At 41.9% G+C, this 12551-nt stretch overlaps 1 protein-coding gene across 2 annotated transcripts in view; it reads left to right on the forward strand.

The window, feature by feature from the left end:
- The window catches only part of NCKAP5L (NCK associated protein 5 like), a 153575-nt gene that overhangs the window by 133241 nt on the left and 7783 nt on the right, over window positions 1-12551 (forward strand). For both annotated transcript variants that reach the window (XM_063952753.1, XM_063952752.1), the window contains exons 5-10: window positions 265-303; window positions 3896-4015; window positions 5104-5199; window positions 5868-8371; window positions 10425-10593; window positions 10679-10745. In XM_063952753.1, the coding sequence (XP_063808823.1) occupies window positions 265-303; window positions 3896-4015; window positions 5104-5199; window positions 5868-8371; window positions 10425-10593; window positions 10679-10745 (2995 nt within the window). The remainder of the gene's footprint in view (window positions 1-264; window positions 304-3895; window positions 4016-5103; window positions 5200-5867; window positions 8372-10424; window positions 10594-10678; window positions 10746-12551) is intronic.

Raw genomic sequence — 12551 nt, forward strand, 5'->3', positions numbered from 1 at the left:
CAATACAGTATAATCTCTAAAAAGAAAAACATTAAGTGAAATTAAAATATTTTAACTGTAATAATATGTTTGATCCAGATGAGATTTGTATTATGGCTGCTGAAGGTGTGGAAAGCACACAGAACGTCTACATTTATGCAAAAACAGACCCACAAAAATACTTTTACTGTATGTCTTATAATAAGTGCCTCTGGAAATGTAAAATACTGATATCTGTGTGTTTCCTTTTATTTAATGCTTTAATAATACTACTCCATTTTATAGGTTGCAAACCACGTTGTTCAAGCACTTTTAAATCAGAAGGTAAGCAAGTGATTTCACTGTCTCATTGCCCTGTTTCATAACCACTCAGTACAGTGTTACCCGGAAAGCATATGCATCATTATTCATCTACTTGGCATTTTGTAAAATAAATGTGAACCGTATAAAACAGAATCCTCACAAGTATAACGAGATGCTTACTGGGTACTGTTGACTAAGGGGGATATCCAATTAGCTCCTGTAATTTACCAGGGCTAATTGTCCCACCGCGGGCTACCCTATTAACCCTGATAAGCCGACATGTGCGGCGGCTTATTGGGGCTTCTGATGCTGCACCGGCTCCTGGAAGCTCCCGGTGCAGCGCTGACCTCCGACTCCCTAGTCACATGACCGCCGCCGGGGTCAGGGGAAGAGGGGGCTGCTGTGCTGCTACGGGTCTGAGTGCCGGCTCCCGGGCTGCTGCACCTTCAGTGCAGACCCAGGCATGGAATACTGCAGGTCGCCGCAGCTTTTCTGGAATTTTGTTTCGTCTGCCTCAGGCAGGTGAAACCTAATCCCCGGAAACAGCCCTGTTTTCAGGAGAAAGGGCTTTTTTTTTTTTTTACAGGCAATCTATTAGGATAGCCTGTAAAGAAAAATAAATAAATTGGTGAAAAATCGCGTAAAACATCCCTTTTTTGCACCCGATGCTATATCGGAGCTAATTGGATATCCCCCTTAGTGTTTAATTAGATATTGCTGGGCCCAACTGCAAAGTAATAACAATACTCAGCAGCCATTTTGCATCACACATGATTTACAGTAAATCAGTTTCCATGTAATTTTGAGCATAGATATATATTGAGATATTTGATATCACTTAAGGTTATTAAGAAAATTTAAATTAGAAAAGTATTTAATCACATTAAGTGCTCGTAAAGACTCCTTACGGCCTGCGCTGTGTGGTTACACACCCTGCCCTCCTCATCCTCTGACATCAGAATCCATTCCTCATTCTCCTCCATGTGCTGGTCCTGGGGCAGATTCCTCCGCTTACTGCTGGATGCCATGTTGCTTGCTGACTCCTGTCCCACTATATCACAAAGAAATGGACAGAGTGAAAAACATATGTTACTGCTGTACAGAAAAACATCAAGTGTACTCCAATGATTGAGCCGCATGAAATCATTTTACCTCCACTTCATATTAATTTGGGCCTAATGAAGAATTTTGTGAAAGCTCTGGATAAAGAAGGCCAGGCTTTCAGTTATCTAAAGGAAAAGTTTATGAAATTAAGCTTAAAGAAGGCATATTTGTAGGCTCCCAAATAAGGAAACTGCTTATGGATGAAATATTTAATGCTAAATTGGTAGAAATTGGTGAGTCTGCTGCTTGGTCCACCTTCAAGTCTGCAGTGCGTGGTTTATTAGGAAACAGAAAAGAGGCCAACTATGTGCCCATTGTGACTGAACTATTGGACAACTACAAGGATATGGGTTGTAGACTGTCACTTAAAATTCACTTTTTACGTTCCCATCTAGACTTATTCCCTGACAGCCTGGGTCATGTAAGTGATAAACTGGGGGAACGTTTTCACCAAGACATTCTTACAATGGAGCATCACTACCAAGGATGCTGGGACCCTGCAATGGTGGGGTACTACTGCTGGTTCCTTTATAGAGAGACCAATGAGACACTGTAGAAACGGAAAGCGTCAGCATCCTATTTCTATTTATTTATTTTTAACAATTACATTACAGCTAATTTAGATTGTTAAGAGTCTCTGAAGTTTAGTTTCTGCAGTTTTTAAGCATTTCTGTAGTTTAAATTAATATTTTATAAATTAATATGAAGAGAATTTTTTTTTTTAATTGAGATTCGTTAAAATTTTCATTTTCTTACTACTTTTCAGCTATAGCTATTACAGCTTTTGTTATTTGTTGGTATCTAATACTGTAAATGTAACGTGATAGAGAAAATCAGATTTTTCCACTGAATTCAGCATCACTAAATTAGGGGAAAACACATTCACATGCCAGATGCAGGTTTTTTATTTTTTTATTTGTTGAGTAGTGTAATTAGACCAACGTTTCCTTTGCCAACTGTGTGTGATTGCCTAGTCACAAACTACTATCGGGGTTATATACAGTATCTAATAACCTTACTACACACTGCGGTGTATTAACTAATTACTATACGTCTTCATTAGTTTTGTTTTTTTCACTGTAGCTACAGATGATTGCTCCCTGATTATCAGTATGCAGTTAATTGGATGGCCGCTGGTTTTCTGTTGTGGACCCCTTGGTAACTGTAGTAGACACATCTGTATGTCCGTATGCTCTTGAGCTATTCTCTTTTGCATAGTTGATGAGTGTTACTGTTCTTTTTTTTTTTTTTTACAAATAATGCAGAGGCCAAGATATTACTTCTGATTGGATGTGCCTATTATAGTTAAAAAGTTGTTCCTCATCTAAAAATATTTTGTGGCTTCATAACCTAGTGGCCATTCCAGCTTAGATCTATAATTATTCCCCAACAATGCATTCTTCAATAACCCTCCCAATCTTTAACTGGGTACATAACATCTGCTAATCGATCCCCCAGGGGCTATCCAATTAGCCCCAAAAGCTGTCAGCATCTGGGAAATTATTTTACCTGCTGGAAGGCAGGCGGAAAAAAATCCCTGATAACTGACTCGTTTTCATGATCACGGCAGCAAAAAATAGTAATGTTTTGCACCAAAAAAAAAATAAGCCTGGAATTGAATTGCCCAATAACGGACAAAAATTGTGAAAACAGACCGTTTTTTTTCTTCTCGCAAACAATTATCGTGAACAATTGAATTCACCCCATAGTGTGTACCCACAATCCACCCAATACATAATTTTATGACCGTGCTGCACATCAGATGGGACGATGCTGTGGACGACACATTGGGCCTAATTCAGACCTGATCGTAGCAGCAAATTTGTTAGCAGTTGGGCAAAACCATGTGCACTGCAGGGTGGGCAGATATAACGTGCAGAGAGAGCTAGATTTGGGTGGGGTATGTTCAAACTGAAATCTAAATTGCAGTGTAAAAATAAAGCAGCCAGTATTTACCCTGCACAGAAACAAAATAACCCACCCAAATCTAACTCTCTCTGCACATGTTATATTTGCCACACCTGCAGTGCACATGGTTTTGCCCAACTGCTAACAAATTTGCTGATACGATCAGGTCTGAATTACCCCCATTGTTACACTACAGTGGACCGTGTAATGTGTACAGCAATATCACCATCACGTCAGCTTTACATCAGAATCAGTGCTTGTGATTCGCATTGTTACACTTGTGGTTCCTTTATTGCGTTTGCATGTTTGTGGCATGGTGTAGTTTGCCACTTGTTTATTCAAGTTTGTTTAATTGCATTTTTGCATAAACGTGCAGAACTAGTTCCGCTTTCAGTAATCTTCATTTTCTATTTGTTCATTTAACAATTTTAGGAGTGTCTGAGCTCTTTTAAGGTCCAGTTGAATATGCAGAATTACTGCTCTTCCTTACTCTGTTTACAGATACTAATTTTATCCAAGTCTGTTTAGATTCCCATCTGTTAGTTTGTTGTGCTATTTGATTTCCCCATTCTGTAAATCGTAAAAATGTAATTTCTACTAGGATCTCCGGGAAGAATGTATTAAGTTGAAAAAAAGGGTGTTTGACCTTGAGCGTCAGAACAGAGCATTAAATGACCTTTTTCATCAGAGGCTGCAGCGCTCCTCCGGTTCATCCCCTGAGGTAAGAACTGTAACCATGGGAAACAGGTTACGTACAAGGCATTCAGAGTGCTTTCCATGTAGCGTACATGTGTGGCAATACAGCACCTCTTCTAGTTTCTTTTCTTTTTCCTTATTGGGTAGAATAGCAGTTTACATTGTGTAACTGCCTTCTTTCTCTGTCACCAAAATGTAGACACATTAATAGAACATACTCTGGTTATTGAGAACACAATATATGATTACATAAAAGTGCCATGGAAAGCATGACAGATTTTGGGATCTGCACAGTTTGTGTTTACAACCTTAAGGTGTGTACACACGGTGTGATCCTTGCTATGCCCGATTTTGACTATGCGATTAACCTTGAACTTCCCCAGGGCCCAGAAGCACAGATTTTGACCATCTGTACTTTCGATATTGACTTTGTACGATTTTGACTAAGTGCCAATTTTGACTATACTTTATACTAGATCGTACACCAGATAGTCAAGATTGACTTGCCTGCACAGTCTATCTAGCCTTGCGATAACGACCTCGCGGGAGTGCGCATCGGGATCGAATCTGTATCGCAAGCTGCCTAACACCTTATGATTACCACTAACTTTCCTTTAGGTTTTGACTATATAGTCAAAATTGAAAGGATATATCTCATCGTGTGACAGATGTATTAACCTGGAGAAAGCATAAGGAAGTGATAAACCAGTGATAACGCACCAGCCAGACAGCTCCTAACTGTCAATTTGCATACTCTGTCTACACCTTAAGGTTTTCTGAGTAAAATGTACAGTCATATCATCAGTTAGGAAGTTATATACATTTCTGTGTAATGAAGTTAACTATTTTGGCAATTTAATGATACAGAGAGATAATTTATAGCACCAAGTAGCCATTTTCTGTCATTTTAGAGCTCAGGACACACACATACTCTAGAACTCTCCTGTGTGTGTGTGTGTGTGTGTGTGTGTGTGTGTGTGTGTGTGTGTGTGTGTGTGTGTGTGTGTGTGTGTGTGTGTGTGTGTGTGTGTGTGTGTGTGTGCTGATTGTGCAATCGTGCTCTTGCTTATTTATTATGGCTAATAAATGGGTTGTCTTTTTCTTCCTATTCAGCTCCATCCACTGCAGGCTCTGTCTGACCCTCAAGGTGGTGATCTAGAAAGGGTTTCAGTTTCCCTTCCACTGGGACAATGTGCTGTACAGAGAGAGGTAATAAGCAGGTGTACTTTTCAATAAATCTTTCCTCTTATCAGAGTAGAGTGTAGGATGAGTTGTGGAAGTCACACCATAAGCATATTTTAGTCATAATTGACTATTCTTCTGCAGTGTCCAGGAGACTTATGAATTTTGGAGAGTTTTAGAGGACTCCTGGGTTAGTAGCTTAGCCTTATGGGTCCCAAGTCAATTGGCAGTCTGGGGAGCTTAATGCAAATGTAGTTATATGTCAAGTGCTTATCGCCACATGTAAATTTCAGGTCACATGTTTATCACATGCATGTCCAATCACAAAACATTTATATTTATTTTCACATGAAATGTTTTTTTTTTTATTCTATTAAGCAGATGCAACACTGGTGTGTAGCAAAAGTAACCAAAAATGTTTGCAAATCATGTCATGAGTTGGAGTATATGGGGGAGATGTACTAAGCCTCGAAGAGTGATAAAGTGCTGTGCTAAATTATGTTACAGGCTTTGTTTGAGTTAGCAGCTGATTGGTTGATACTTTATCTCTCCCCAAGGCTTAGCACATCTGCCCTTATATATCTAAAAAATACAGAAATATAAAATATATACATATAGTTTGTACTTATGCAATGTGTTTTACCTATGGGTTACAAGTGTTCTGTAATTAGCAGTAACCTTGTTTTGTTTTACAGGAAAAACATCGCTCTGGGCGAGCCCAGACATCGTGTCGGCCTCTGGATGCAATGTCCCCATTCCTCAGGAAAAAGGCTCAAATCTTGGAAGTCCTACGGAGGCTAGAGGCCACAGGATCTCAGTCTGGATCAACCTGCACTGCTCCACCAATGTTCCTTGGGGGGTTTCCATCAACTAGTGGGAATGGCTTACGCGTTAGACCAGAGCAAAACTTGGACTATGTGAATGGTGAGGGCCTGACTCCTCCAGAACATGGTGGAGATGAACCTTGGGCCTCCTGCCTACTTCTGGCCCAGAATGGCTGGGAGGAGTTGCTCAAGTGGAAGCCAATACAGCGGGAGCCACCAGCAGGTAGCCCTGGGGAGGGAGGAGGAGAACACCTTGGTTTTGGAGCAGGAGAGGACACACAGCAGACAGCACGGCAGGCTGAGGGTAGTTCTTCATCTTCAGATGAGGATATTGGGGAACCACCTCCTCCACCAAGTGAAATTAGGCAGCATTTGCCATTAACAGACTTAACAAAGGGCTTGGCACCTTGTATGTGCTCCCGTGGAGCAGGTGATAAAAGGGGCCCTGTTGAGGGCCACTCTGATGGAACTGGTTTCAATAGGGGACACATTGGGCATCTTCATTCATTAACATGTTATAGTAGAAATCTTCATAATATGGTAGAAATTCAGAATATTTCAGTGACCACACCAGCAGTTACAGAGAGAGCAGACTCTGTGTCTTGTTCTCCAGGGAAACAATTGGTTTTAGAAAGTGGCTCTGATGCCCCTGCTTCTCCTTGTCCTCCTTCTCCTGATGGCCCTGCCAGCCTACCAAGAGATACAAGTGGGTTAACCCCCAAGAGTGTAGCCCATGAGCTACAAGATGATTATTCTCACTCTTCATTAGTGGTTTCTAATCTCTCCTGTCCTGACCCGCATGATGCACTTATTCCTTTGTCTGAGCCACGGACACCTCAAATTCCATCTCCAGCAAAATTTCTCAAGTTTTTGAAGATGCCAAGCTCAGGAGATAAGTTACAGAGTCCAAACTCTCTGAGGCTCAGCCCTCAACTCACTCAAACCTCCAAAATTCCTTGTCGGAGCAATAATTATGAAGTATTTCCCTCTCCACGTCTCGGTAGAAAAGCAGCGGAGGAGTTACCTGGACCAGAAGCAGACACTGCTCCACCTTCTCCTTCTGACTTAATACATTCTGACACTAATAGGCAAGGACAAAGTGAAAGGTCTAACAACTTAATAATAAGACCTGGAGTTCCGTGTTGTACCAAAAAGTCACATGACTATGAAAATATTCCTGCTAAAAATTCAGAGCTTCCCACCAGCAGTCAAACTGTTGATGATTTGGAGGATTCTCCCAAACAGGTTGGGGCAGTGTGCTCATCTAGTTGTTCCCCTGCAATTTATGTTCATTCCCAAATAAATTGTTCTGCGGACCATCACAGTCAGATGAGTACACCTTTCATTAGAAAGCATGTAACTTCCAGAAAACCTCCAGAGTCTACTGGACATATCCCATTTAAAGAAAGAATAGGAAAGCTAAGGGGCACAGATAACCAACAAACTGAGATCACAGCTGCAGGGACAGAAAATATTAGAGTGACAACTGATGGCCCTGACCTTCGCCCATCTATGAAAAGATCCCTGGGTGTGAGTAGTTTAAGGACTCCTGAGCCTGGGTCCACTGAGAGTTACCCTCCAAGGTACCATGGCCAAAAATCGGACTCTGCTAGGACACGGCAGCCTACCTCAAACTGTCCACCAGGCTCTCCTCATGGTCCACGTAATCCACCACGAGCACCAACTGTCCCTAGCAAATCTCCCCGTAGCCCTCATAGCAGCCCAACAAAACTACCTGCTAAGTCTCCAAGTAAGGCAACTGCAAAACCTCTTGTATCACGACCACTAAGTGAAGAGCTGAGACCAAGTCCTCGTCAACCCATACTATCTGAGGACAAACAGAGGTTGCAATCTGCTGGCACAGGAAAGAAAAATGGCACATGCCAAGAGTATGCCTGTCCTCGCAGTGCAGGCCCACCAGGTACAGAAAGTCTTCCACTAAGTGTCCTGCACTCTGCCATTGAAGAAAAAGTGATGAAGGGCATTAAAGAGAACATGTTAAGGTTGCAGGAACAACATCGTACACCAGCCCCTGATCCAAAGCAACGCAATTCCAGTGGTATTGCAAGCTGGTTTGGCTTAAAGAAAAGTAAGCTCCCTGCTCTTAGCCGTAGGCCTGAGACTGGACGTGTGAAAGAGGAAAAGAGGGAGAGAGCTGCAAGTGGCTCCCCTCGGACTAGGGACGGGAAAGGAGAGAGCCTGAATATTTCCATGTTGATGGAAAAAGCGGAGGATCTGCGGAAAGCTCTTCAAGAGGAAAGGGCCTACATTAATGGTCTCGCTCATGACAAGAATCGCACAGCTGTGTCTGTAGATCAGACACAGACTACAAGACCCCTGACTGCTGACAACTTTATGCAACAGCTCTTGAATCGGTGAGTGATGTCAGTTTGCAAAAATATTTACATAATATATATTTTTTAAAGACTACAAATATTATATATAGTGAATTATGAAATTGATTCTACCCAACAAGGCACAATTGAAGAATTTAAATTTAATTATATAGCTGTTTTTGTACTAAAGTTTACTAACGTGCCCCTTTAGCAGTTTAATTGTGAAAAATACTTCTGAGTTACACGAGTACTCCTTTCAGAAATAAGCCACAACCCCATTATTTTGTGGTGCACATGCATAGACCTGGGTCCGGCTTATCTCTGCAACAGTCTGATCTGGGTTGACAATCCTGTGTCTGTGCCCCTTCAATCGACCAGGGTTATTCCCGGGACTTGCATTACAAGTCAGTGCTCTGGCTTATGTGTGACAGGTTGGACCGGGGTATTGATGACCCGGCTTGTGCCTAAAATAAATTAATTGGCAGGGGACAGTAGCATTTGGAGATGACATAATCTCGAAGCTTCAACTGTAAGCCGAGAGACCTGGGTTCTGTGTGAAGGGTGACGATCCAGTAATCATGTGTGAATGGGGTAAGTACACGGGCCCTAGACGGGTTTAAGTCTGAAAGGGGTATCATTTACTATGTGTGACTAAGGGCTGTATTCAATAACTGTCGGAAGCTGCCATCTTGTCGGAAAGAGGGTAGCTTCCAATAGAAATAGGTCGGAAGGAGTTCCGACCTATTCAATAGGGGCTGATTTTTTCAGACAGGTCGGGAATTCTGTCGGAAATGGGGCCAAATCTGACAGGTTTTGGCCCCCTTTCCGACAAACTCAATCCGACTTGAAAACAAGTCGGATTGAGGTGAGGAGAAATGCGGTGCTAAAGGGCCGCGGGGGGAGCAGAGATTGGTGGCCGGCGGGGAGAGCTGGCTGCTGGGGGGACATGTTTGCGGCGGCGGGGGGAGGCGCTGCAGGGAGACCTCTCTCTCCCCCCGCCAGCCGCCGATCTCTGCTCTCCCCGCGGCCCAGCTTACTCCCTGCCGCCGTCTCGCTCACGCCCGCCACCGTCTGCACTCCTGGCCGCCATCCATTGAATAGGGGTTGTCGGCTCCATTCCGGCAACTGCATGTCGGAATGGATCTGACTTTTATTGAATATACCCCTAAGTTTCACTGCGGATCTCCACAGTATGACATGTATACTTAACAATAACTTAATAAGGTCTCCCCTGTTGAGTAGCATTTAGAAATAAAGGTAAATTATCATAGACCAATAAAACGCAAAGAAAAGATTTCCGTACCGTATGCCGACTCTATTTTTTCTTTTGTTTTTCTCTTATATAAAATAATTACTATAACGTCAGTAAATATTTTAATACAATCTCTATGACTAGGTCAACCATTTATCCTGCATGATTCCACAAAGTTAGATGACCCTAAACACGGCCTTACGCGTGCACTTAATGAAGACTAGATTCTCATAATACTGTCTATTGTAGGATTTATCTTATAACCATAGCCGGTTACGCTTTGAAGGTTTTCCCCATGTACTATTGTGGGATTATCAAGGACTCTAAAAGTAGATGAATTTATGCCCTATTGAGGAACTAATCAAAATATTAACTTTTCAGGAGACTTGAACACTGTTTTGGAACCCTGACATGATCTACAGTATGCTTTACCATGTTGCCCTTGGTACAATTAAGCAAAAGCAAACGTTAGACTGAAAGGTGGTATCTAGTCTCCATGGTATCTACCAACATGTTGATGTGTAGGGGTGGGGGATCCATATAATGGAGTGATGCCACATGGCTTTCATTTTGTATACCTGCAAAATCGTGAACTTTAAAAGTTCCAGCATACTGCTTATAGTGGGTCAATCTGTTTTCACCACGCCAGGATTTTTTGCATATTTGATCATTCAGGTTGAGGAACTGCAATTCTGTGGGGTTACATTGGCACAGATAAAGGAGTCCAAGGGAAAATCATCACAATACACATGTATCAAGGGAAGACCACTAAATAAGGAGAAAGAGGTCTATGTCAACAAAGTCCTAAATTCAGTGTAAATCCATAATGCTCCTTTTCAGGGTGGATGGCAAGGATCCTCCTTTAGAAGGGCGTCTAGAAGGGAAGGCACCACCTCTACGGGACTTTCCTAGGTTATCCCCGGAGAACAAGGAGGCTCGTCCATTTCGCCCCCCGAGGAATGGGATAGTCACACATGTACAGCGCTTTGAGCAGAAGAGTATGGACCAGGTAAGTGCATGTATTAGAAAACTTTTGCAGAATACCGATGTGGATGCCCTACCACTTGCTAAACCTTTTGCCCTTCTCCCACCAGAACAGAGAAGTGGTTCTCCCTTCTGATGAACGAATTTCTGAATCTATTGCTACCCAGCACTTTGCAGGTATCTTTTTATTTTCTCCTTTTCCATTTTATATTCTGTGCAAGTGTCAGACTCCACAGGTTAATATTAATAACATTTGAGCCTTCACTAGATCCTTCCTAGGATTTCATTTATTTCAATACAATGTGCAAGTCCGTTTCAGGTAAAAGAAATCTCTAACATATACAGTAATACAAGCTTTTGATTACAAATTCATCTTCAGATATAAATACTCTAGTACACACAGTATGCTTTTAAAGATATACAAATGCATTTCTGAAAAAGCTCTCTTCCGATGAACCTGAAGATGCTATTGCCTGGTCTGAAGAACTTTGTGTATTTGATGAAATGATTTACCTTTTAAATTGTCATTTTAAGTCAGTGGAATGATATCGGGGCCAGGTGTTCTGCCCATGGCCCCCTTGTTTCTCACACAGACCGCATATAAAAGTATCTGTGTTTTAAAGGTGAATAATACATAAAATAGTGGTTTATATTCTTCTGTTTTGCATGCTAGTAAAATTATAAGGTTGGTAGCTCAAAGCTTCTTAGGTCTCACTTCATTAAAGTCACCTATGTAACAGAAATCTATTATACAGTGAGGAAGCATGAAAAGAGATGTTGAAAAGAGCTATTATTGAATGGCAGGTTGTCTCTGTACTGTGTATTTTTTTTTTTTTTTTTTTTTGGTAATTTACCATAGCTGTAGAAAGCAGTTAGCAGTGTATTGTATATGCTTTCATGAACATCAAGTCATGGGCTTTATCTATCTGTAAATATAAATTGTTCATTTGCATGTATGTACGGGGTAAACATGGCAACCCCTAAACTGATTTTGATTGGGCTTTCACTGAAATGTTCTTTGAGAACCTCCGAGTAACATAGGCTATAAATCATCTCATGTTAATTGGATAATTAGCAAACACAATAAAAAAAATTAACTGTGTGAGGACATCTTGTGGCCAAAAAGTATAATGCAATTAGTTTACAAATTAGAAACTGAGCCGTTTAATCAGCCACAGAAACTGTGTAATTCATGAATGTCCCAGTTTAAAGCGATAGTATTGTAACACATATGCAGATGTAGAGATGCTAATCTAGAGTCCAGCTTGCCATATCAGCAGCAAGTGTGCCGGCAGCTAGAACGTTGCACCTGTAGGAATACATGGGCAACATACTAAGGCGCAGCTCGGCGTACTAAGGCACATGCATGCCTAGGTGTGGCGTATGTACCCATGCCACAAGCTTTATGAGCGTGGCTACATGTGTACACACACACACACACATAAATATACACACCAATCCTTTTCCTTTTTCCTCATCAGGAAGACATTACAGAGATAACTCACTGGACTTCTGCCTGCAGAAGCTCCTTGTGTAATCTGGAGGGTGGAGCTTGTGACTGACAGATTCTGGAGCTTCCCTCATCTTTCCTCTTTCATTGTCTCCTTCTTGTTTCGTGGACTCTCACCAACGATCCGGAGGGCACACATATACATATTGTCCCCCGCCTAACGCTGGCAGCAGATCCACCTATGGTTCCTTCTGACTGTAGTGAATCCAGTTTATCTTTTTCAAGTGATCTCTCATCAGTGATTCACTGGGAGGTGCGACACAATATTCTACCATACCACACTGGAACACGCCCTGTGTCACTTGAACTTGGAACTAAGCAGTAGTGGGCTTGGCCAGTACCAGGGTGGGAGACCCCCTGGGAATACCGAGTGCGGTAGAACATCCACTTGGGAATACCCAGTGTCTAACGCTGTCAGCAGAATCACTGTTAACTTCTTTCTTCCATCTTCATCAGTTTTTCTTTGCACAGTA

This window comes from Pseudophryne corroboree, chromosome 2 (assembly GCF_028390025.1).
Source record: "Pseudophryne corroboree isolate aPseCor3 chromosome 2, aPseCor3.hap2, whole genome shotgun sequence".
Classification (NCBI taxonomy): Eukaryota; Metazoa; Chordata; class Amphibia; order Anura; family Myobatrachidae; genus Pseudophryne; species Pseudophryne corroboree.